General features: G+C 38.5%; 1 protein-coding gene across 1 annotated transcript; it reads right to left on the minus strand.

Moving 5' to 3' along the window:
- Positions 1-207: 207 nt before the first annotated feature.
- Positions 208-26,355, minus strand: KIF27 (kinesin family member 27). The gene is made up of 17 exons (XM_005154936.4): positions 26,028-26,355; positions 24,631-24,831; positions 22,240-23,198; positions 18,854-18,997; positions 15,086-15,259; positions 13,328-13,503; positions 12,805-12,938; positions 11,991-12,146; positions 10,754-10,962; positions 9,681-9,878; positions 9,223-9,336; positions 8,007-8,183; positions 7,159-7,374; positions 5,107-5,313; positions 4,214-4,412; positions 3,298-3,462; positions 208-892 (listed from the first exon to the last, which is right to left on the minus strand). Exons 1-17 carry the CDS (start codon positions 26,335-26,337, stop codon positions 441-443), a joined length of 4,191 nt encoding a protein of 1,396 aa, XP_005154993.3. The 5' UTR covers positions 26,338-26,355; the 3' UTR covers positions 208-440.
- Between the last annotated feature and the right edge of the window lie 539 nt (positions 26,356-26,894).

A 26,894-nucleotide genomic window follows, 5' to 3' on the forward strand; every position in this document is an offset into this window, starting at 1 on the left:
TATTTATGTAGGAGTGTAAGGCATACGATAATGCATGGTATTAACTTGAGAAGAAATGCCTTGAGCAATTCCTTCACTTCATAAGGAGATGTGGTAATAAGTACACATCTGAAACTGTTTGTTTCTGTTTATTGACTTTTCACTAGAAACAAAGCAATTAAGACATTTAAGTATTAAACTTAACATTATGTCTTCCATAACTTCCATACTTCCATACTTCCAAATAACTTCCATACTTTCATATTTCCAAAACTTCTGTAACATTATGTCTTATGTCTTCCGTAACACTGAAAACAATCAAGCCCAATCAGAAAAAAATCAAACAAGATCCTCATCTTTATTTCCCAGCTCAGCTAAACAATAAGTAATAACTAGGTATAATTATGAAAGAAAAAAATCATTTCACATGTTAAGTGGTTTAGAATGGAATATTTTGCAATCTACTCAGAAACACTGGACTTTTTGTCCATTTCAATGGAATCTGCAGCAATAAAACTGACACCAAGACTTGAGCGTCTCAAAGGTAATTCAGAGGGATTAATATGACGTAGCTCTCGGCGAGATAGCTTTACTGGAATTACTCCCTGAAACTGTGTTATGGTCTCTCTTCTCTGGGTGACAGAAGGTAGGTGAGGATATGATTTTGAAGGCTGAGCTTCACCTGTTCCTGTTTTGGCATCACTACTGCATGACAAGCATTCTTTGTTGCATGCTTCTGACACATCTTCTCCAAGGTTGCGTAAATTCTGTTGTGCTCTTAAAATACTTGTTCTGTCTGTTGCTTTTATTTTACCTGGTTGACTGTTGGTTTCAGGGTTAAGTGCCGACTTGAATTCTTCAGAAGCAACTTCTGCTTCATCTTGGCCAGATGCTTTCTCATCAGCATTGTTATCTAAAATTAAATTTATCAGGAGGTAAGTAGTTAGAACCTTCTGGGCGCCTAACAGCAAGAAATATTAGTCAATACAGTTTTACAGCATCAAAATCTTGTAGTGTGAATATGGTAAAAAAGGACATTTTGTTATTTCTGTTAAGAAGTTTGTCATCTATAAAGGCATCAGAAGTATTAGCTAGTAACTCTCCTCTGACAAGGTACTGGTAATAAAAGGCTCATTATTCTAACCTGTTATGTATCCTGATAGGCAGTCTTAAAACAAGTGAACCACAACACTCAAATATGAAATTATTAATTTATTGAAAAACAGGCAGCAATTACATTAGCACAACATGCACAACACGTACAACATATTCTGCAAATTTGACTGTAATGTATACACAAGGCTTTTACTATTTTAAAGTACAGCAACAAATTCTGAAGTGCTTTTATTGCATTGTATTGCAGCATGCCTCAGAATGTATTCAAAAGCAAAATAACTAGCCATGGAGGTTTTCTTGTAAAACTTATAAACATCCACACATGAAAAGCTGGAAATTCAGAGGGATCTTCTGCTTGCTACATTTTTGCTAGGATGGGTATTTCTGCACACATATATGTTCTGAACTACGTACTGCTTTTTATATGAGACTCACAGTAGTCTTTCCGATGCCAATTTATAATCAACATCTAGAATATTCACATTCAGAGTTTGTGTTATTCTCCTTATCATTATTATCATTGTTGGTAGCAGTAGTGGTTTTGTGTTATACCTTAGTTACTGGACTGTTCTTATCTCAACCCATGGGGTTTACATTCCTTTGATTCTACTCCCCATCCCTTCTGGAGAGGGAGGAAAATGAGGGTGGGGGTGAGTGTCCTGGGTTCAGTAGTAGCAAGCATTTTTCTCCTTCTTAGTAGCTGGTGCAGTGCTGTGTTTTTGACTTTCACCCTGGGAACAGCACTGATAACACTGATGTTTTTAGTTGCTGCTCAGTAATGTTTATTCTGACCAAGGAGTTCGTGAGTCTCATGCTCAGCCAGGCAGGAGGAGAAGCCAGGAGGAAGCAGAGACAGGACACCTGACCCAAACTAGCCAAAGAGGTATTCCGTACCACAGCACGTCATGCCCAGTATATAAACTGGGGGGAGTTACCCGGAAGGCTTAGATCACTGCTCGGGTTGGGCTGGGTATCAGTCAGCAGGTGGTGAGCAGTTGTATTCTCTCCTTTGTTATTTCCCTTATCATAATCATTATTGGTGGTAGCAGTAGTGGTTTGTGTTCTACCTTAGTTATTAAACTGTTCTTATCTCAACCCATGGGAGTTGCATTCTTTCGATTCTCCTCCCCATCCCGCCGGGAACTGGGGGAGGAAGGTGGGGGGGAGTGAGCAAACAGCTGCATGGTTTTCTGGGTTGCTGGCTGGGCTTAAACCATGACAGTGAGTGAACAGCTGTGTTGTTCAGAGTTACTGTCTGGGTTTAAACCATGACAGTAATAAGGTGCTGGCTCATTATCCTCCTCAGAGAGCAAGAGCTGAGCCTTAATTTGTTCTGGGAGCAGCAGGTATATGATCAGTGTCTGTGTGTTAGGAAGGCATGACACTGCTCAGGTGGAAATAAATGGAAGCATCTGCTAAGAGGAAGAACCAGTCATGCTGAGCCTAAAAAGAAACATAGGGCCAAGAAGGCTGTATTGTGTGTGTTAGATATTGATAGTGGCATTGCAAGGTGTGAGACAACTAAAATAGTGACAGAAATAGAACCCTCTTTCTACCTCCAACTGATTAGCTCTATTGAAGGTTTGAATGCTGGGAAGTAGAACATGAAACAGTTAAAAACTTATAGCAGCAGTTAGCTGTTGGTGTTTTGTTTGGGTCTTTTTTTGTGTGTGCATTTGTTTTTTCTGTTTGTTAGGGGGTTTTATGTCAAAGCACAGAATCACATTAGGAAGCTCTTTTTTTTTTTCCTACAAGTGTGTACATCCTCTGTTTTAGCCTTAATAAGAAACAAAAGTAAGTTAGTAACTGAAGGTGTGGAATTCTTCAATTTTCCATTAAATAACCTTTATGAAATCATATGCTGGTAGCAACCTATCTAAAAGCATGGCATATGACAAAGCTGTTAGTTACAACATCATTCAGACTATTACAGATAGTAGAATTCCTTTTTCTTAACCACAACAGTCTGAGGTTGTAGATCCTGAAATTATGTTAGAATCCATAGAAAACAGGAGAAATTAAACCACTGTTACAGCTATAAACCAGTGTTGTCTCTCCTTTGAAACTGGGGGAGAGGTGTAATATATTCCTGGAGTTACGTCAGCACAAATACGACTTTTATGTCTGTCTGAAGTACTTCTGTGTGCTCATCACCCATCAAATGGTCTATCGACAATTGCATAAATATTTTAACATACTTACACTTAGTGGCTGCCCATAATTGATGGGATGACTCTCCAGTTAGGCCCTTCAACTTCTTCTTCAGTTCTCTGCTTGTTTTCTTATAGAAGAATAAGTCTTTTTCCAGGTGCTGGACTTTTACTTCATATGCTTTCAAGGTTTCTGAAATACCTTCACTATCTTGATCTAGGACAAGTAAAACCAGTTTAAGAACCAAACACCTCTGTGCCAAAAAATCAAGATGCCCAACTAGAGAGAATATGTCTTGCATCATCTCTTCATCAGGGATTGTAATGACAGCACAAGGGGAAGTGGGTACAAACTTAAACAGGGAAAGTTTAGGTTAGATATAAAGAAGTTCTATACTGTGATGGTGGTGAGGCAATGGAATGGGTTGCCCAAGAAGTGGTAAATGCTCCATCCCTGGCAGTGTTCAAAGCCAGGTTGGACAAAGTCTTGGGTGACATGGGTTAGTGGGAGGTGTCCCTGCCCATGGCAGTGGGGTTGGAACTAGAAGATCTTAAGGTTCTTTCCAACCCTACCTAGCCTATGATTCTGTGATCTTGCTGACACTTTGCTTGTAATATGTGCATTTTAAGTAGTATAACACAGGACCAAAAATGCCATGCCAACCCCACTTGTCAGTTTTAACAGGAATATTTAGAAGTTCAAGATCAGTAGGACCAGTATCTTTAAACTTTCCAATATTTCAAAATCAATATAAAAACACAAGTCTGCTACCACTTTAAGAAAATGCTCTGTTTTACATACATACAGACACTATGTGCCTGCTCCTCAGCAACCTGCACAACATCAGAATTAGTGACAGCCAAAACATACCTCTGACCATTTTTTTTCTTTTCAGATGGAAGATAGTATTTGTCAGTAGTGACTGAAGATAATACTTACTGAGCAGTACCCTCCAGGAAACATATACCTTTGAAATGATGCAGTATCAACTGTAGTTTTTTTTCATGTTCTTTGTGTTGTAGGGTCAGCTGCCTGTCACACTGCAACTTCACGTGGTCAAGTGCAGATTCTAACTCACGTATTAAGTTTTCCTGGTCTATGACTTTCATTTCCTGTTCTTCAATCTGCAGTTGTAATTTTCGTTCATACTCACGTAGGCCAACAATCTAAGAAAGAAATACACTTATTTTTATTTATTAAACCATTCTAATAATGATTTTTACCCTTCTACTTAATAAATTAAAGCATACAAAACCAGTGGTTTCTTACAAGCCATAAGCTTGTGGAATACAAACTTGCCTACTGCTGTGAGTTCACACTTCAGGAATAAGCTCTGTACATTCTGATCACATGGACTAGTGGATTTTTTTTAATATTCTATGCAGAATTTAAGTTGAAACAACAGCATTTTCCTGATTCTGGAAAGATTAACTTGCATCCCATAGACAACTTGTTCACAAAATCTCACAAGTTTTACCCAAGATTACAAAGACACACCATGTCTTAATACATTTCATTTTTGTTTCCAGATGTTGGTTTGAATCTTTAGTATGTGGCTGTAGACACTGCAGGCAGTGTATGCAAAAGTAGTTTATACAGGACTTAGGAAAAAAAAAATAATTTAGATTTGCAGCACCTTTTAAAGTAATGACCCAAACCAGAACATACAATGTTAACACAGAAATATCCTATTAGGTTAATGTAAAAATTAAAAATATCTTAATTCATAGCAGATCTATGTAACCTGAAGAGATTTTCACTAAAAGCTCATTAAATTTAGTTTGATTTCTTGACACCATTTCATTTCATTTTCTAGAATAGTAACACAAAATAGGATATTAGTTATTAGCCAAAACAAACCTTATTGAAGTATTTGAAGATGATAGCTCTGAGCTCAGCAGCAGACAGGGAAACTAGTTTTCCTATTACATTATTCTCACTTTGTGAAAAAATCTGAGAAGATGATTTAAGCAAGTGCCGGCGATTCTGAATACTTTCATTCTTATAATCAATAGCAGCCTCCAGGGCTTCAATTCCTTCTTCTAGCTGGAAAAGGACATGTTCTTCCTACAGATAAACACATAAGAGCAATTTTTTTTTAATTTATTTAAACAAAAAAGTGTAGAATTATTTTCTCTATACATAAGACATTTTTAATTTCATTCCCAAGAGTGAAACTAAACTTAAGGGCAAGATAAACTAGTAGTAGTACAAAGAATGGAATGGGGAAAATAAGAGGTAGAGTAGAAATCTGGAACAACTGCCATAGTACCCCTCCCATGATACAGAATCAATTGAATGGTTGATTACAAAAACAGAGGTCATATTTCCTTTTTTATCTTTTCCTCATCCTCCCCACAGTTGAACTTCTGCTTTTATTTCTTTTTTGGTTTTGCTTGTTTTCTGTTGGATTAATTAATGAATCAGGTCAGTAAAGAATTTGGTGACTATAGTCTTTGTAGGGAAGTGGCAGAATTGCATGGCCTGAAGCACTGCAGAAGATTTTGAGGAGCAAGGCAAATAGGGTTCTCTCTGGCACATTATCACTTTAGCCATATGCCTGTACTGCTTGAGACCTAAAAATAATCCACATACTTGATATGATTTTATTATATCTGCAGTGTAACTACACTGATCAGTTCAAGTGTGGGCCACTCGGGTAATAGGACTTATTTTTGCTTCAAAAATACGGAGGCTTTCAGGTGAAGTATGCTTTTTCACAAAATCCTGCAAAAAAAGATCAAGGGGCATTGCTGCCGTGGAGGGAAGGAATGCCATCCAGGGGGACCTTGACATGCTTTAAGGTGGGCCAGTGCCAAACTTATGAAGTTTAACCATGACAAGTGCAAGGTCCTGCACCTGGGTCAAAGCAATCTCAGGCACAGCTACAGGTTGGGCAGAGAAGAGATTCAGTGCAGCAGTGAGGAGAAGGACTTGGGGGTGTTGGTTGATGAGAAAATGAACATGAGCCAGCAGTGTGCACTCACAGCTCAGAAAGCCAACCGTATTGAAGGAGGTGATCCTGCCCCTCTACTCTGCTCTCGTGAGACCTCACTTGGAGCACTGTGTGCAGTTCTGGTGTCCTCAACATAAAAAGGACATGGAACTGTTGGAACAAGTCCAGAGGAGGGCTACAAGGATGATCAGGGGACTGGAGCACCTCCCATATGAAGACAGGCTGAGAAAGCTGGGGCTGTTCAGCCTGCAAAAGAGAAGGCTGCGTGGAGACCTCATAGCAGCCTTCCAGTATCTGAAGGGGGCCTATAAGGATGCTGGGGAGGGACTCTTCATTAGGGACTGTAGTGACAGACTAAGGGGCAATGGGTTCAAACTTAAACAGGGGAAATTTAGATTGGATATAAGGAGGAAGTTATTTACTGCAAAGGTAGTGAGGCACTGGAATGGGTTGCCCAAGGAAGCAGTGAATGCTCCATCCCTGGCAGAGTTCAAGATCAGGTTGGACAGAGCCTTGGGTGACATGGTTTAGTGGGAGGTGTCCCTGCCCATGGCAGGGGGGCTGGACCTAGATGGTCCTTTCCAAACCTAACTATTCTATGATGCAATGATTCTATGCAAGTACATTGCCTCGTTCTGTGTCCTAACATTAAAATATCTGCTTATGATAAAACAATAAACTTCTAGTTCCCTTATTTCTCATTATACAATCCTTAGACCATTGGAGTTTGTCAAGGAACTAGCTGAATTAGGACCCTCTGACCATAAACTTTGTTTGCTGGTACATAAAAGGTGCTATCATGGCAGTATTCTAACGTTGCTATTTACAAAAGTACCCAACCTCAGTTCCTTGGTTCAAGCTTACCTAATAATTGGAGACATTTTAGGTTCTGATTAGAATGCTTTGTTATACAACACTATTTAAACACAGTATTTATCTCAGAGGTGCTTACTTACTTCAGTTGACAACACTTTGCCATCTTTCAGTTTCTCATCCACACTGTTTCTTCTTTTGAGCAGCTGATCTCTTTCTGTCTGGAGAGCTTGAATTTTTTCCAAAATGTGTGTCTTATCTTCAGTGGTGCTGCCCTGAAGCTGTATACCTTTATCACACAGTTCCTGATCCAGCATACTTAAGCGAGTAGACAATTTCATACTATCTTTGTTTAAAGCCTAAAAAAACCCCACAGCAACCATAGATATAAAACTGAGATACCCCTTCCAGTTAAGAAAATTGTAGGTGAGACTGTCACATCCTGCAATGAAAGACTTGCCTGCTTCTTGTAATGAGACCCCATTTATTTTGAGTAGACAGATACCATAAAATTTACTATTTACTCAAAAGATGAAAGAAAACAGAAATACTCAATGTGCAGTTTTCTGCATACTAAAAATTAAAGGGACTAGTCTTTATAAGTAACAATGATACCTCAATTTCTATTCACTTTCACTACTGAAAAATAAATAATACAAAATGTTTCCCTGTCATGTTCTCTCATTTGCAAAAGAACTAAGTCATTTTTAGATGTCATATTTTTTAATACCGTGCAATAACAGAACACAGTTCTGTTTTGTTGTTGGAATTTTGTTTTGTTGTTTGAATTTTGGGGAGAGAAAGAGAATAAAAGTAATTATGTTGTGTTATTCACATTTTAGATGTTTTCTGCTCAAGCCACAGAATACCTTCATAGCAGAGACACAAGTCACATGGCTTGAGCCTCTTCTGCTATCTTTCTGGCTTCCCCCCACCATTCTTTCAATTAGCACTATAACTGTGGTGAATTTTACGGGTTTTATTATACCACCTGGCTAGATCTCAGTTTCTTGATTTCCAAGTGGCTTTTCTCTTGCAATAATGCTTCTTTTTTGGCTACAATGGCTTCTCTTTTCTTTAAATCTTCTTCTAGTTCTGCTAGCTGTTGGTGCTGTTGGAGAACTCTTTCAATTTCTTCATCCAAGCATTTCTTTTGCTCTTCTAATTTCTGAAGTTTAATTGGAAATACAGAGAGCATTAACTAGGACTTCGGGAGTCAGAATTTGGCAATTATGTTTTAACTTTGTCCAAATAACTGGTAGAACTGCTGAAGAAATTGACATTTCTAATGTTAACATTAATTCTGCAACAGAGTCTTGATTCAGAATAATATAGAAATTGAATTGACTTTAAAAGAGACTGAAAAATGCTACATTGTCACACCTCATATAAATAAATTTGTATCACATATCTTTAATGTAATGTATTCTTTTTCTAAGAACAGTTCTATAAATAGATGTCTTCTACATAATCAAAGCAATTAGGTTTGAGAGGTATCACAAGAATTCAGTTAGCCCATCTTCACTACATTATAGTTACCGAAGACCAGCTATTTGTCGAAAAACATAATGACAAGCAATTATGATGTTGAAAGAAAGACAGCAAATGAGAGCTCTGATCCTGCTAGCACAGTCAATTATAAATTTATTCTCAAGCCACAGTTTTCAGTAAATATATCCCTGGTATGGCTAAAAAGTTGTCTTTATTTAACTTAGATTTCTTTTCACCTTTAAAGACTTTGGATAACTTATGAAACTCTCATGTTCTAGTGTCCACATCTGAAATTACGCACGGGACATATTTTTCTAACCCTGTTAGGAACTACCAAAACTATAGACCTCTCTCATATATGTCAGAGGAGAAAATAAAAAAGCCTAAACAAACCATGGAACATTTCTAGTGGACCTCAGCAGGATCACTCTCAAACCTACCAGACAAACAAACTTGTTGAATTCTTAGGTCTTTGAATCAGCATCTTTGACAAACCACAGAAAAAAAAGACATTAGAGCTTCTCCTTTTCTTAATTCAAAAAGAGTAAAAGAGTTGCTAGACTATACTTCCAATTTTTGCTATAGCAAAAAAAAAAAGGACAAACTATGTTTCAATACCCTTCTTCTAAATACTTTACAAAGATGACTAGGTATGAAGAAAGAATGTTTAGGGGTTTTTTTTCAGGGCCTACACAGATTTGGAATAGATTAGCTACCTGTAGCTTCTGTGAAGTTTCCACTGAGTCATTTTTCTTCTTTTTAAATGCAGCAATCTCTTTATCCCTAAGTTGAAGGATCTTCTGTTGTTGCTCCATCTTTAGCTGAAGTTCCTGTAAAGAAAAAAAAAGCCCCATTATTCCTGCCTTAGTCTTTTTTTAAAGTGCGTTTAATGTCAGAGTCCACACAAGTACATAATCTGAAATACTGACCCTAAATTTACATGTAAAATTGCAATTTAGAGCTAGATATCATGTAATAAATAATAAAAAGCTGAAAAGAAAGGTAAACTGAAGATTTCTGTTAAAGTGTTTATAGCAATTTCTTAAGTGCATTTGTCAAGAAAGTAACTACTTGAAACTGGAAAGCCTAGCAGTATAGTTTATTGACTTTGGGGAAGCAATGTCAAAACTGATACATCTCGTTCTTTGTCAGAAAGAGCAAGGAAGAATCCTACTTTAATCTGTTGCTGGTCCCGCTGAATCTCTTCTTCTAGTTGCTTCTTTTTTTCGCTCTCCTCACACAATCTCTTCTGTAGCTGGGTCTGCTGACGCTTCATCTGAGCCACATTCTGCTCAAGTTCTGTTGCTTGTCTCTCACTTTGGTTAGACAGTGAAGCCAAATTCTTAGTGTCTTGCTGCTTCTTTTGTAAGGCCTGAATGTTCATGACAAATTTCAGATTAATAGTAGAAAAACTAAAATATTACTCACAATTTCATTCTTTATTTCACTAAGTTCTTATGAATCAGCAGACTTACTATTAACCTCTGTGCAAACAATCATTCATTATTTCTCTGGTTTCTGAGCTATGTGGGAAAGTTGGCACAGCTAGAATTAACCTCAAGCAACATGAGAAGGTAAAGATACAGTTCATGCCTGGCAATACTATGAAAGTAGTAAAATCTAATAGGACTCACAGATGCGGGAAATGTGCAGAAACATAATGGTGCCAGAATGCTGGTCCTGAGCTCCAGTCAATAAGCCAACTACCTCTTTCTTTATGGGGTTTGTCTAACCCACCAGTCTAGGACCAAGAAGCACAGAATACCTAAGCTGGCCCTACACAGAACTTAAACTGAGGTATAGCAAAACTTAAAAGTAGAAGGTCAGTGCCACATAAGATGACTGTATTAGGCCTGGTCTTGCAAACCATCACAGTGATTTGCTTAGAGATGGAATTTATACAGTACTTTCATAAGACATTGATTTTATTTATGGCAGGTAACAACCCTGTGATAGTCTCCATGTGTAGGTTCTTTTACGGTACTACACACAATGGTGTATGAGAATCTCATATTACCCACTTCTTTCTTGGTTTCTTATCTATCAAGAAAATACTGTACCTAACCACATATATGGATAACATAAATAGCATTCTGTGTATAATAGTATAAAGTTTCTTATTATCTATGTCAATCCAATCAGCTTCCAGTGTGTAAAACTGGTGAGAGTTTTACAAGCAGAGTGTTAAGGTTCAAAAGCGATAGCAAGACAGGGATTTGCAGACCTTAATGGTCGGATCAGACATACCTGCACTTTCAACTTAGCTGCATCCATCTTCTTCCGGAATTCCTTTTGTAACTTTGTTTTCTCGGGAATGTCTCTCAGCTCCTTGTTATCTTCCAGCTCCTGAAGCTGCTTTTGCATTTCAGCCAGTTCCAGTTTGGCCTGCTCAGATTCTTGTTCCAGATTAGTTATCTTCAAAGAACATTGCCTGCTTACAGTCTGAGCATCCTTACCTTAAAGACATCATATTGAGATAGTTTAAAAACATCAGGATAATCAGTTGAAATCTTCATTCTGGCTAAACCAATAATTTCTGAGATATTTTCCAACCTTAAAGGAACATACAGTTCCTTTATAACTCTGAAATAAAGGAAAGAGTCTTAAAACTGAGTTCTTTGTGAGTCACCATTTGTCACCAAATAAAGTGTCAACTTAGTGCCAAATAAAGTGAAATTCTTCTTCCTACTGTAGTTTTTGTGAAAATGGCTCTCATGTGTTTCATAAATTTTGCTTTTCCCAGAAGAGTATGCTGTTTATTTATTACTCAACTATCATCTTAATAATTAGTAAACAGCTTTGGATTATGTTTCTGGCCTCTTACTTGCCCTGTTTGTGTTATCCTTCCAAAGTACTATTTTGGGGGCACACAATCTTTCTCAGTGCCAAAAGACAACCTCAAGAGAAGTATGCAGAGGAGAAGAGTGTGATTGAAGCGACTGAGCAAAGAGATCCTTACAATCATAATAAGGATAGTTTCTGGCAGGCATATAGATATATATGTACTGGGACAGATGTATAAGGGTGTAGGCTAACAGGGACAATGACCTTTTCCCTCATCCACTTCTGATTCCTGCTTCTCTACTGCAGCACTGAGAATGTTTATATTCGCAGCACAATGATATATCTTCTCTCCTATCCTATCCCAGACACCATGTGACAAATACATGTCCACAAACAGATCAGTAGCACTAAACATACATGAAAAATTAGACTACTGGTGGATAAAAACAAAAATCAGCAGAGCACAAAAAAATAGAACAAATACATTTGTGTATCATAGCAGAATAGACTGTAATAAAAATTTACAGCCTTCAGTGTAATCATAGCAAATAATTAATGAAAGTTATGAATCGTTAATTTATTAAAAGTATTCTTGCATAAGATAATTACACAAAAACTAAAACAGGACTTCAAAAGTTTTGTGACTTCTCTTTTTTTTCTGAACTTCTTCAGTCTAATATTTCCTGCAGGAGGCACTTACCTGTTCTTGCTAATTCCTTAATAAGTTCCTCTTTCATTTTAATATTAAGTGCAAGTTCTCTTATTTTATGCTCAGCTTCAGTGAATCTCAACTCTGAATTCTTTAACTTCTGCATATTAAAAACATGACTTTTTTGGAGGCTGTCAATCTCTTCACCTTGAAAGAAAACAAAGCAATATAGGGATAAAAAATCTACAATATGCTCTGTATCCAGAAGATAGTGCTCTGCATCATTGTGCGTGCTGAATTCGGCCACATGAAGTAAAAGAACTAGAAGAGAGAAAAGCACAAGGAATCTTTTCCCTGCCATGTAAACAGTAAAAGAAAGAATGGTATGCATTAGTGTTTCAAGACCCTAACTGGGAGGAAAAATATTCCTAAAATCATTTCAGTCCATCTCTGATAAGATAATAGCATCTATTTTCTTTTATTGAAGCAGTGCTAAAGATTTGTATCTAAACAGCTTTTGATGTGTGTTTTCTAGCTAATAAATATTACTTAAACGTTCAAGACCAGGTTGGATGAAGCCTTGGGTGATATGGTTTAGTGTGAGGTGTCCCTGCCCATGGCAGGGGGGTTGGAACTAGATGACCTTGAGGTCCTTTCCAATCCTAACTATTCTATGATTCTATGATTAAGGACACTAATATCAGTTTCAGAAAGGGGAAGAAGAAGCAGAGAATCTCAAAGCCCAGATCTGTTAACAAAAAGTACTTGTATCAAATACACATATTTTGCTGAGAAAACTTGTGCTGAAGACATTCTTGTGTATTTGTACCTTGTGTCAGATTTGCTCTTATGACTTCCATTTTACCTGTGGTTGTGTCACCGTGTAGAGCAGATTTGTTGGATAAACAAGACTTGTCTACCTGACACTTCATGTCACTTAGATCAGGAAGAAAACACAAAGAAGCCTGTTTTCGTGTCCATGTTCGGCTTATGGAATGCCTAGGGAAGAATGAAAATCATGCTATATTCCAAACAAGCAGGGCTTTTTTTTTTTTAAGCTTCCAAGTATGTGATTGTAACAGAGAAGAATCCCAAACTCACATAAGCATTTGTACCTTCTCTCCCATCTACTCTCCACTTCCCCATCCACCCTGATCTCCATGGTAGATTCTAGCCCCAAAACCAGATTTATGCAATTTTTGTTAAATCACAAAACCAGTGTTTATTAAACTTATTTTAGTTTAAAAAATAGTTTAAATATGCCCAGTTGGTCCCCTAAATTTACCATTAAACATCATAAATGATCTCATATTATGGCAGGATTAGGGAGTAATATTACTTTTGTTATACATTTGTCTATAACAAAAATAAAGAATATAAAAAATTACTTATATGAGGTTTTCTTTCTGCTGCCTGTATTTTCATCCTCTTCATCACTTTGGTCAGAGAGATGGCAGTGAAGGACTTTATCCTGATCTTCTATGTGGCTCAGTGTCATCTGGCTGCGAGCACGGAATTTTGCCATTACCTGGGCCAGGGAGAAGGTAGGGGGGCTTGTATACACCTGTCAAAAGCACACACAATAAAGTTACAAGTAAAAACACTTGCAACAGGTTATCAATTCATTACTGATATTTAAAAAAAAACCACAACAAAAAACTCAGTGTAAAAGCCTGTCATCACTTGAGCTTGTAAGCAAAATTACAGAGGTTTTCTATAATGCCTCTGTATAGCTTTGTAACAAAAGGTTTTGCAAGAGCTTAGAGCACTTGTTCCAGATGTGAAAGAAGGCACTATTAGCAACTATATGTGCAATATATGAGGAGGGCCACAAGGATGATCAGGGGACTGGAGCACCTCCCATATGAAGACAGGCTGAGAAAGTTGGGTCTGTTCAGCCTGGAGAAGAGAAGGCTGCATGGAGACCTCATAGCAGCCTTCCAGTATCTGAAGGGGGCCTACAGGGATGCTGGGGATGGACTCTGCATTAGGAACTATAGTGATAGGACAAGCAGTAACGGGTTAAAACTTAAACAGGGAAAGTTTAGATTGGATATAAGGAAGAAATTCTTTACTGTAAGGGTAGTGAGGCACTGGAATGGGTTGCCCAGCTGTCCTGGGTTCAGCAGTAGCAGTCATTTTTTCTCCTTCTTGGTAGCTGGTGCAGTGCTGTGTTTTTGACTTTCAGCCTGGGAATGCTGCTGATAGTACTTGTGTTTGTAGTTACTGCTCAAATGTTTACTCTGGTCAAGGACTTTCTGAGCCTCATGCTCTGCCAGGGAGGAGGGGAAGCCGGAAGGAAGCAGAGACAGGACACCTGACCCAGGCTAGCCAAAGAGGTATTCCATACCACAGCACATCATGCCCAGGATGTAACTGAGAGTTACCCAGAAAGCCTAGGGCTCTGGGGTTGCAGGAGGTGTCGGTCGGTGCTCGGTTGGGCAGGGTGGGGTGAGTTATGGGTCGGTGGCTGGTGAGGTGTTGTATTCTCTTCACTTGTTATTTCCTTTATTATTATTATTATTGGTTGTAGCAGTAGTGATTTGTGTTATACCTTAGTTATTAAACTGTTCTTATCTCAACCCGTGGGAGCTACATTCTTCGGATTCTCCTTCCTAACTCTCCGGGAGTTGGGGAAGCAAGGGGGGAAGTGAGTGCACGAGATGTGCATCTTGGTTTAAACCATGACACCAAGCAAGCTGTGAATGCTCCATGCCTGGCAGTGTTCAAGGCCGGGTTGGACAGAGCCTTGGGTGACATGGTTTAGTGTGAGGTGTCCCTGCCCATGGCAGGGGGGCTGGAACTAGACAACCTTAAGGTCCTTTCCAACCCTAACTATTATATGATTCTATGGGTCTATGATCAGTAATTATAATAATTCATTTTCTATAATGCTCAAAATCTGAAGGAAAACACCAGAAAAGACTCCAGCTTTAGCACTTATGATAATTTTAAGCCTGAAGATTTTTGACAACTGTGGCATAGTATATGTTGCAAGGCATTAAAAAGTAATTTTTCAGAGTCTTCAGTGGGAAGCTAAACATCATCTGAGAAAGCCACCATAAATTGCCATGTCAATTCTAACTACCAAGCTATAACCATTGCAAAGTAAATGGGAAAAAAAGTAACATTTGGATAGACCTTACCTTTCGGCTCTCTGTCCCTGAAGGTGGCTGAAGAGAATGTAGCAGACTCTTTGTGAGTGGGACACTGTATGGCCTACTTGCACTTGAGAAGGCCGAAGTTTTCACATCTGTAAACTTCTCCAATTTCTCTTTTAGCTGATCAATGAGCATTTGCTGTTCCACCATTTTCTCATTCTCATATGGAAAAAAAACAAAGCAAAGCTTTTGCTGATCATGAGCTTTATGTCACATCCACCACTTCCAAATTCCTTACAATGGTCATGAATCTTGTGTATCACTCACTGACGCAAAATTATTCTGCAGTGCACAGGTAAATTTTGCAACAAACTGAAAATTCTATGACATTATCATCAATCTAACACCCCTCAACTGTGATAAATATTAGACACATTTTTGTCCAGAAAGATCTATCAAAGATAAGTTACATTAGTTTACATAGGCATCCAGTGGGAAGATGATGACATACTTACCAGCATGTGCTTACTTTATACATGTGTTTTTGGAGAAATAAAATGGGAAATCAACAAAAATGTTCAAATGAAACATATGATCTGAGTCTAATTAAACATATATACAGGCTTCCTCTTCTTCTTTGAGCAGTTCCACTTCAAAGATTATTTGCATTAATAAACATAAAAATCATCCCAGACTACTTCTTTAGCTTCTGTCCAGCCCCAACACTGTTGATAATGCTAGTTGGGAGGACTTACCTATCTGCTTCTCCAGCAGCAGTCTGTTTACATTTTTTGTAAACACTTATCCTACCTAAACTGATTCATCCATAAGGTCAGGATTATATTCATTTTCAACTCCCTCTCTTCCTTTTAATTCTTTTCAAAGTACCTTTAAAATCTGGCCTAGTAGCAACAGGAAACTTGAAGAATAGCTAGTGACAGTCAACCAGAAGTATTCAAAGAAAGATATTTTGCATATTCCTACTTTGAATAATACATTTTTATTAATTCTTTACATCTTGTTTTCTTAAACTGCAAGTTCCTTGCAAACACATATAGACAATGCCTTGCAAACTGACATTTTATTGAAATACAATACATAATATTCCTATGTCATAAGAAACAGAATAGATATATGAATACCATATTTGTTATGATTTTGGAAGCAGTAACAGCCAACTGATCCACCTTGAAGCTACTATTTAATTTTTTTAGGACTCTTTATCCCTGGTACCCTTGCACATACAACCTCACAGTGTCTATACAGCAGTGTACATGCAACACCTGTTACATAAATACGTCTGTATATAAGCATTAAGAACTATCTAGTACCTGCTACTTTTGAAGTTTCTTCTACTATGTATCACTAAAGTACATATTCTGTGAATACAACTTTAAATATTTGACAGAAGTGTTTGCCTTTCATTATTCTACCTATTTTATCTCTTTTTAAACAAAAGGGGCAGTTTAGTGGATTAAGTACCAAAATGGTGCGTGAGAGTTCTCAGGCTTCCGTCTCTGAAACTGAAACAATCATGATCTTTTACATACGCTGTGACTGTTTTTGTTTATTACCTCTACCCTGTTTCTTCCAAAATTTATAGAAGTACTATCTTAGTGTAATCAATTCAGACTGTAGTGTACAGGTTGAAAAAAATCAAAGCCAACAAAAAAAACCCCACCAAACCCCAAACAAAAAAATCCAACAAACCCAAACCACAAAAATCAGTCTAGCCAGAGGTGACAGAAAAGAAAGTGACAGAGGAAAGAAAAAGATGATGACTAGTATACTTACCTTTCATTCATTGACTCTCCTAAAGCCATCAGCAAAGAAGAGGAAAAATGAGAAAAAGTAGAATAAGGAGCAGAGTAGTAGCTAGCCATGCTTTTCTCTTTTAAAAAGTCAGACAATTTATCTGTCATCGACATGACAGGTAACACCAGGAAACTATTAACTATTCTTTTTACAGTCTCCTGGATCTTGAAATGTTATACATTTCCTACCCATCATAATTTCACTAGCAAGCTAGAGAAGGAAGAAAGAAAGCAGTGTTTCTATTGTGTCACTCAGTTTTCTCTAATAGTAAATGTTCAGAAAATTTGGATTAAATTCTGCCTAATAAAGTCAAAAGGGAACAACACTCTAATTCTTAATAAAGCTATGACAAAATAAGTTTAGGATCGAACCAGGCATTTTTAGGGTCCAAGCAGCCTCTTAGAATCATTGAGTCACAGCATGCTTTGGACTGGAAGGAACTTTCAAGATCACATAGTTCCACGCCCCCTACAGGGTCTTTACAGTATCTTTTTTTATTCAGAAGAATCTTTAAAGCTCTTTAAAATCCTAATTCATTAATTGTCTTGAAATTACTTAGCAATAACACACATTGGGGAGAGAGGGATGTGTTTAGGAAGCATGGAGAGAGTGAATCATAGAATAGTTAGGATTGGAAAGGACCTCAAGATCATTTAGTTCCAACCCCCCTGCCATGGGCAGGGACACCTCACACTAAACCATATCACCCAAGGCTTCATCCAACCTGATCTTGAACACCGCCAGGGATGGAGCATTCACAGCCTCCCTGGGCAACCCATTCCAGTACCTCACCACCCTTACAGTAAAGAATTTCTTCCTTATATCCAATCTAAACCCCTGCTGTTTAAGTTTCAACCCATTACCCCTTGTTCTATCACTACAGTCCCTAATGAAGAGTCCCTCCCCAGCATCCCTGTAGACCCCCTTCAGATACTGGAAGGCTGCTATGAGGTCTCCACGCAGCCTTCTCTTCTCCAGGCTGAACAGCCCCAACTTTCTCAGCCTGTCTTCATATGGGATGTGCTCCAGTCCCCTGATCATCCTCGTGACCCTCCTCCGCACTTGTTCTAACAGCACCATGTCCTTTCTATGTTGAGGGCACCAGAACTGTACACAATACTCCAAGTGAGGTCTCACGAGAGCAGAGTAGAGGGGCAGGATCACCTCCTTTGACCTGCTGGTCACACCCCTCTTGATGCAGCCCAGGATACAGTTGGCTTTCTGGGCTGTGAGTGCACACTGCTGGCTCATGTTCATTTTCTCATTGATTAACACCCAAAGTCCTTCTCCGCAGAACTACCATGAATTTCCTTTTTGCCCAACCTGTAGCTGTGCCTGGGATTGCTCCCACCCAGGTGTAGGACCTTGCACTTGGCATGGTTAAACTTCATGAGGTTGACATCAGCCCACCGCACAAGTGTGTCAAGTTCCCTCTGGATGGCATTCCTTCCCTCTAGCGTATCAACAGAACCACACAGCTTGGTGTCATCAGCAAACTTGCTGAGGGCACACTCAATTCCATTGTCCATGTCAGCGACAAAGATGTTAAACAAGACCAGTCCCAACACTGATCCCTGAGGGACACCACTCATTACTGATCTCCAGCTGGACATTGAACCGTTGACCACAACTCTTTGAGTGCGCCCATCCAGCCAGTTCTTTATCCACCAAGTGGTCCACCTATCAAATTGATGACACATTTAGAGACAAGGATGTCATGTGGGACAGTGTCCCACATAATACTTCACCTTATGTTATACAGGAAGGCTGTGACACGGGGAGGATGATATACAACCTATCACACTATTGTGCTTCATCCAATAGGTAAACTCGACTCATTAAGTGATACAGCTCTAACTCAAACAAAATGCCCATAAGTCTGACAGGTAGTTAAGTCCAGAAAAAGTCTCAGGGACCTATCTTGAAATAATGAATGCATTCATACATGAAAAAATTGTTCAATACAGATACAGGTAATGTGTACCAAAGGAAAAATACCTGTAATCTATGAGTTTCTTGAGCCTCCTTTAAAGATTCCAGTTGTTCTTCATTTTCATGTAGTAATGTCTTTATCTGATTCTGCAGTTTCTGCAGTTCATGATTCTTCTGGCTAAATACTTCTTCATCCATAATGAGAGCCTGCTACATAATAAAATAGAAGTTCAGATGGGGAAAAAGGGACTATTGATTTTCTTCTGACAAGTTTCTTTCTTGAGAATAATAACCAATATACCCATAACCACAATTATTCTCTTTAGGGTGCTGTGACATGTAGCCACAAGATCTCAGCATCAACTATTATATTAATACACTTCTCAGATGAAAAAAATAAGGACAGCTGCCCTCATTCTGCAACTTGAATAACAACGGTTAAAGAAACCTTAAGAATGCTTCTTCAGGTGTTCTTGTGGATAAATAATCCAATACTAATCAAAGGAGACTTTCAAACACTAATCTTCCAGAAAGCCTGTGGAACCCATATGAAATATGGAAACATCATTATCTTCTTGTTCTAAAACTGGATACTTCTGTACACTAATTACCTACATCTTTCTTTCAAAAGACAACTCTGAACAGCTTTTAAGAATGCACTCAAGAACCCAATATCTTTAGAGAATAGAACTGTTTTCCAAGTTTGTGTACCTATGCAAATGTTTCTACTAAACATAGTTGACAAGTGTATCCTGTTTCCTACAGGTGCTGTATCATTATGCAGAGTTGAGCCAACTATAGAAAAAAAGAAGCTAGCATGTATGTTAGCATAGTGACAGAGTGGGGCAGGATGAAGAGATAGAAAACTAAGTGGCATATTGTCCATATTGCATTAAACATATCTAACTAAAATCAGAATATATTTGCTCAGTTGTATTGGATGTCAGTTCTGTAAGGAGAAATTATCATGCTTGAGAAAGCTGAGAGCTCTTCTCCCCCTAGATTGTTGTCTAGCACTAGCTCATTCAAGCTACCAGCATGACAGGATTCTCATGGGATATTTGCATGCTAAGTATCCCCACAGTTCCTGTACACAGACTTTCAGAAACAAGGCAGGTGCACTGTCCTACTTCCTTATATCCTCCCCACAGTCACAGAGAGAGAACCACAGGGTGGCACATGGTAGGTGTCTATGGTTCCCTTTGAGCAGAGAAAGGCCGAGTTGTGGCAGCTGAAATACTGGCCTGCAGGGGCAGAGGGAGACTATCCACATTCTCTTAGAGTTTCTGGACCTTGTTCAACAGTCTTTCTGCAGCTGAGATGCAGACCAAGAGCAGGGAGGGGGAACAGAGATTCTCTTTAAATAACTCAAGCTACCAGCCTGTACAAAGCTGGCACCTCAATGCGAGCCCAATCCATCTTGGGTAGGTTGCTGACGCACAACATCAGTGCACTCTGTACATACTTTTGCTGCACAGACTGTGTTCACCGTATGCTATTCTAGGGCACCTGATTATTGTCCGTGTCACTGTAGACTACCTTCACCACTGGTAATTCCCTCAGACACTGGATACCTTCCTCTGTGGTAGTCCACTAGCCCTACTGGTTTACAATGTCTTCCTCAAGAGGGAACCAACTCTGGAGGCTGTGAGTGGCTGCCCCTCTTCCAATCACTCTCTCAGTCCCACAGTCCCTAGCCATGAATCTCAGCTGCTATGCCTTCCTGCCTTCTAGTTCCATGATGTTAGCCACACTATCCCAGCACTGGAGCAACCAGGTAGCAATTTGCTCACAGACAAAATCATTCCACCTATCTTGCAGCTTGGTCATGGGTAGGGACTGGGTAGTTTCCGCTTCTTATGGTTTCTATCTCTTTCCTTCCCTGTCCTGCTACAGAATAGATAGCCTCTTCTGATTCTCCCTCTCTCAGGAGAAGCTTGGTCTTCTCTTAATGAGTTGACTTCTCCTTCTACTGTTTCTTCCTGACTACAGAAGCAACTATTACAGTTGAAAGATCAGTCTCTGGTTTAATGCCCATTTGCATGGCCTCAAAGCAAGAGACCTCACTGCCCATTTGTGGGCTCTTGTATCAGGAAGCCCTCTTGCATCTCTAATGGCACTGGATGGTAGCTTGTAGGCCAGGTCCCAGTACAGCTTTGGAAATTTCTGTGTTTCACTTGCTCTCCTTCAAATGGTGTATGATGGGTTTACAAGCCTGTTCAGCTTGAAATCCCAAGGTGTCAAAGTCAGTAACAGCCCTACACACCTGCCTAACTCTTTCCATACAACCTGTCACCCCAAGGATTAATCACCTTAGAGCATATTCCTCTGTGGCACCCACAATTAGTTGTTTAACCTCATGAACAATAATCAAAATCAGGATGACAAAACACGCACCAAGTGTGAACAGTCTGATTACATGAAAATATTGAAGGAACTGAGAAGCCATTATATCAAGGCTATAAAAATCTATCCTGGAGAGAGGAATAGGTGCCATTCTTTCCTCCTGCCACACAATGTCTCTCTGAGAAAAAAAAAAGGGGGGAAGTTATAGTTGTTGATTTTGTCTATGAGATGGTTCTTGGAATACTGGGACACAAGCTGAGACCCAAATACCAGAATAGATTGAAGGCTGGTGGTTTTATCATAGCTATGAAAGACCCAAATACCAGATTAGATTGAAGGCTGGTGGTTTTATCATAGCTCTCCTAAGCAAAGGAAAGCGAAGTGATAAACAACACACTACATGGCAAAACCGGAAAACAGTAAGTCAGCATATTTACCTAAAGTAAATATGCCAGCATCATGATATGCAGCAGTCACTCAAATAACAACTTAACTAATCAGGTATAATAGCTAGACGCTTAATCTTGTACAATCTAATTAAATTTGTCATTATTTTGAAGGCCTTGAGCCACATATCAGGCGCCAAAAGGTTGGGAGCTAACCCCAGAGGCAGCTCTGCACATACAGCTGCTCGCCCAATCCCCCTCCACCCCCAACCTCAGTGGGACATGGGAAGAGCAAAGGAAGAGCACAAAAAACCTGTGGGTTGAGATAGAAATTGTTCAGTAAGTAAAGATGAAGTGGAAGAAGAGGAAAAGAAAATAAAACCAACAGATGCAAAGTCAATCACCCACCACTTCATCAACACCCTCTGAGCTGCATTTGTAGAATCATAGAAAAGTTAGGATTGGAAGGGACCTTAAGATTGTCAAGTTCCAACCACCCTGCCATGGGCATGGATGCTTCACACCAGACCCTATCATGGAAGGCTCTGTCCAACCTGGCCTTGAACACTGCCAGGGATGGAGCATTTACCATTTCTTGGGCAACCTGTTCCAGTGCCTCACCACCCTCACAGTAGAAAACTTCTTCCTTATATCTAACCTGAACTTCCCCTGTTTAAGTTTAAAACCATTACATTAAATTATCAACTTGTAGTTAAATACCTGGCATTTCTTTAGTTCCTGCTTTAGCTGAAGAATTGTGGTATGATGTGGCATTTGTCTGGTCTCAGTTCCTGTGTCAGCTTCCTGCATCATGAGATCTCCCTTCCTCACTTCCTGTACCATAGTAATCCAGCTCTGCAACCTGTCCCGCTGACTTCTTTTTAAACTAACATTATCATTCAAATCAACCAGAAATGGGAAGGCTTCATCTACACAAGTTCTATAACTGAAATATTGAACCTGAAGCTGAGCAAGCTGCTCCTCAAGTGAACTGATACGATTTTTTTCTTGACTTAAGTCATGCGAACACTGATTATTGACTTGCTGGTTCTCCAAAGCTTCTCGAAGCAATCTGATTTCAAGTTCCATTTCATCAATCCGGTCTTGATCAGGGTTGTAATTTACAACTGGTTTATTTCTAATGTTTTTGGCTCTGTTAGCATATTTGAGGGAATTTAAAGATTCATCAAAGTCTGATGAGGATGGACTTATACATGTTATCATGACAGTCCTGGCATTTCCTCCAAGTGAGTCTTTCAAAATACGAGTTATTTTAGCATCCCTGTATGGAACATGTACACTTTTTCTTTTTGGGTCTCCAAGAGCACTGATGACATTTCCCAAGGCTAACAGACCACTGTTTATCTGAACTGATTCTTTGAAGCGTTCACCAGTATTTCCAGTCTTTGTCACCCTCTCTGATCCTGCCAAATCCACAAAATGAAACTTCGAAGCAATCACCTCAGCTGATTTCCAAGATGAATTCTGTGCAGCATCAGTACTTTTCTGAGACTCTGTAGACCGTTTCTGACAAATACTGATGGTAAAAATGGCATGAGATCGACTAGAGTGCTCATTCATTTGTGTTGTTCCTGTGTGACGAGCTGCATTGCCGTTTTCCAACAAGCTCATAACTTCATCTGCACATTGTACTTGGAATTCCTTAGCACCAACAATCACTTCAAACACCAAAGTAAGATAGAATAATTTGATTAATTTTAAACTCCTCAGCAATATTTTACAGCAGTTAGGAAAGGTCAAAGTATATGCACATATTGAAGAAACCTACAAGCCTGCCTTACGATGAGGTTACAGCATATAGGTATGGAAAATTAAGGCAACATGTGAAAAGCATAAGGTACAACACATCTAAAATCTGCAGATATTTATGTATGGACATATTGTGTCATAGCATTTAAAACAGTATCTTAAACACAATACATGGCTTAGCTCACACACTGCCATACCCATATGCAATTTGCAGTCTAGTGCTATCTAGGAAAAGCATGAGTAAAGTAAGTTCAAAGGGTATTTTCCCAGTTTAAAAACAGAACAAAACAAATCAAGATTAAAAATAAACAAGTATGTAGTAGAAATGATTCCTAGACTATGGTAAGAACAGGATTTCTATGTAGCTTGGCTGGTTGGGCCTTTTGGACAGTTATCTATTAGTAATCCAATAATGTGGAAGTATACTTCTACCAAGTACTTCATCAAGCATATTTTTGTCTGTTGTTTTAATGAAGGATGGAAAAACTACTGAAGCTGACTCCAAATGTACTGAAGAAGAGAAACAATTTAAAATATATACTTTGGGATCCTTATGAAGCAATGATATTGTCCACAAGATTTATGCTAAATTAGTGCTTTCTTCCAACCACAGATAAGAAAACCATGCCAGCTCAATACAACAAAAATTAATATTATATTAATTATATTTATTAATATTATATTAATATTAATTAATTAATATTATGTTAATTATATATTATATATTATATTAATAATATATAGAGCAAACACAACAATTAGAATATAAAGAATAAGTGTGTGTGTGGGGAATGACATGCAGAAACAGGCAAAAAACATTATACAGTTTCAGAATAAAATCTCTGTGTTGTGGATTCGCCTAGCATTTTCATGTGGTGGACAGAAGAACTACAGGGTAAGTGTTAATTTCAAAATTTCCATAAAATACTAGATGCTAGTCTCAATGAATTGCTGTTTTCCACTCATTTCATAGTGAAAGGGAGGGCTGATATTTAGAGTATAAGCAGCTTAACAATTATCATTTTGAAGTGAGAAGCAAAGTCTTAACTGTAAAATACTTACTCAAGCAAATAAGCACACACTATTGTGTTTATAGACAGAATCTGAAGAAGCAATACTGTATATCTATTTTATAATTTGTTGCCATTTCTGATGGAACATACATATTGTTCACAGGCATCAAAACCCCCAAATTGCTCCAAATCAGCTAAACTGAGTTTATACACTGAAAATAATGTTTTTCTAGTATTCGTAATGAATAAGCTCTTTCAAGGGAAGGCAAGAACAACTTGGGCACATGTCTGAAGCCCAACACACCAAATTTTAGAGCTGAAATCCTACCTGTATTTCCCTTTTCATCTTCTCGGATATGTAGTTCTTTTACAGAGGTCTCCAAATCCAGTAAATCTCGAAGTTCTTCCTTGTAAACCTCTATATAAGACACTTTCACACGGAAGTCAATGTTACGGTTTTCAGAAATATGCTGAAATAATTCCTGAATAGCCCGTGGGATTATGCCCTCTTCATCCTCTGCAACTGATGCTAAAATATAAGCAAAGATGTCACAGGAGCTTGTAGTCATTTTGCCACATAAACCACAAAAGACTGAAGACTGCGAGAAGTCTGTAACATTTGCTACTCAACATACTGAGGAACCTGAAAAGCTCAGTGTTCCTAAGGATTTTTGTAAACATTTGTTTTTATGAGGTTCAGAGTATTTGTTTGCATCCATCAATAGGATTCATAATTAAGTTCTAAATTACATAATGTTATAGTCATGGAAGTTATGAGAAATATGGAGTCTCCTTTAAATCTACCAGGGTATAGATTTCTTCTTTATTCATACTCATTATGATTGCCTGAGGGAACTGGGGCTGTTTAGTCTGGAAAAGAGAAGGCTCAGGGAGACATGAGGGTCTGTACAACTACCTGAAAGGAGGTTGTAGTGAGGTGGGGGCCAGACTCTTTTCCCAAGTAACAAGTGACAGGACAAGAGAAAATGGCCTCAAGCTGCACCAGGGGAGGTTTAGACCGTATATTAGGAAAGAAGTCTTCACCAAAACGATGATCAGGCATTGGAACAGGCTGCCCAGAGAAGTGACTGGGTCACCATGCCTGGAGGTATTTAAAAGATGTGTAAATGTAGTGCTTTGTGCAAGGTTTAGTGGTGAGCTTGGTGATGCTATGCTAATGGTTGAACTTGGTAACCTTAAGGCTCTTTCCCAACCTAAGTAATTCTGATTCCAAATAAAAGGAAGATTTTAATAACTACCAAGATATTTAGAATCATCTATTTATATCCATTTGAAAGACTTAAATCATATAGTTATATGTTATCATAGAAATTTCTTAAAGAAAAAAAAAACAAAACAAAAAAACAGACTGAGGAATTAAACAATTGCTTGCTTAAAACAGACATTTTCAAGGTAAGATAAAGGTAGCAAGAATCTCCAAAACACTGCATTTCTGAAAGAAATTCTAGTTTAAGTTGTATGTTAAAAATGGGCAATGAGCCAAAGTGCTTTATAAATTTATTTTCTTAGATAAGCCTTATTTATGGAGAATTTGGTTTTTAGAATAGTTCAATTATCAAATTAACATTGGAAACTTTTTTTTTTACTCTACCTTTTTTTTTAATTATACCTTAACATTTTGCAGCATCATCTGCTATATATTTTATATTTACATTGCACAACTACACTGTTCACCAGTGAAAAGGAAAACTTTCTACAACCTACCAATGTGGCCACCTCCAATGGTATAAGTCTTCCCAGAGCCTGTCTGTCCATATGCAAACACTGTAGCATTGTATCCTTCAGTCAATGACACTAGAAGAGGCTTAATGCAAATAGTGTAAACTTCTTCTTGGGTTGAGTTTTTGCCAAATACAAAATCAAAAGTGAAGACACGGTCCTTCCCAATTATAATCTGTTGTGTATTTGGGACTAATCTCACACACACTTGATGGTTATGAAGTACTTCTTTGGAAAGCAGAGGTCTGATTCGAACTGCGACTTTAACTGGGATCTCCTCCATGCCAGACTCCATCCGTGTGCTCCCCACTTAGTATGTTCACACACTCATCAGGAAATCTGTTACCATTCCTGTGTTCATGTCATTCACAGCTGTCTGCAACATAGAAGGAAAAGCTTTTCCACATTCTATAATAAATAAGTTTCCTGCCAAAGCAGCAAGTTGACATTTTCTAAAAAATGCAGGAGCACCATTACACTCTTGAAAAGCACCTGATATGAAAGCATGCTTTAACAACCTCTTCCACATATGAAACGCCAAGCATTTTTAACTGTCAAGCACAGACAAAGGAGCTGTGTTGCCTACACAGGAGGTGTGATTTTGAAAGTATCTAATTATTACATATAAAGCATTTCTCTGAATTTAATCTGCATCTCAAAACATATTCCATTATTTTTTATTAATTATATATTTTAGCAACCATGGTTCCTTATGCTGCTCCCTGCACATTCATTCTCACAACATAAGCACTGTAGGGCAGCATAATTGTAAATGTCAAGGAACACCCTTTCTTTACAGCTCCCTTGCATGAACATTCAAAACCCTCATGGACACTGCTGGATCCCAGCACA

This window comes from Melopsittacus undulatus, chromosome Z, assembly GCF_012275295.1.
Source record: "Melopsittacus undulatus isolate bMelUnd1 chromosome Z, bMelUnd1.mat.Z, whole genome shotgun sequence".
NCBI classification, from domain to species: Eukaryota; Metazoa; Chordata; class Aves; order Psittaciformes; family Psittaculidae; genus Melopsittacus; species Melopsittacus undulatus.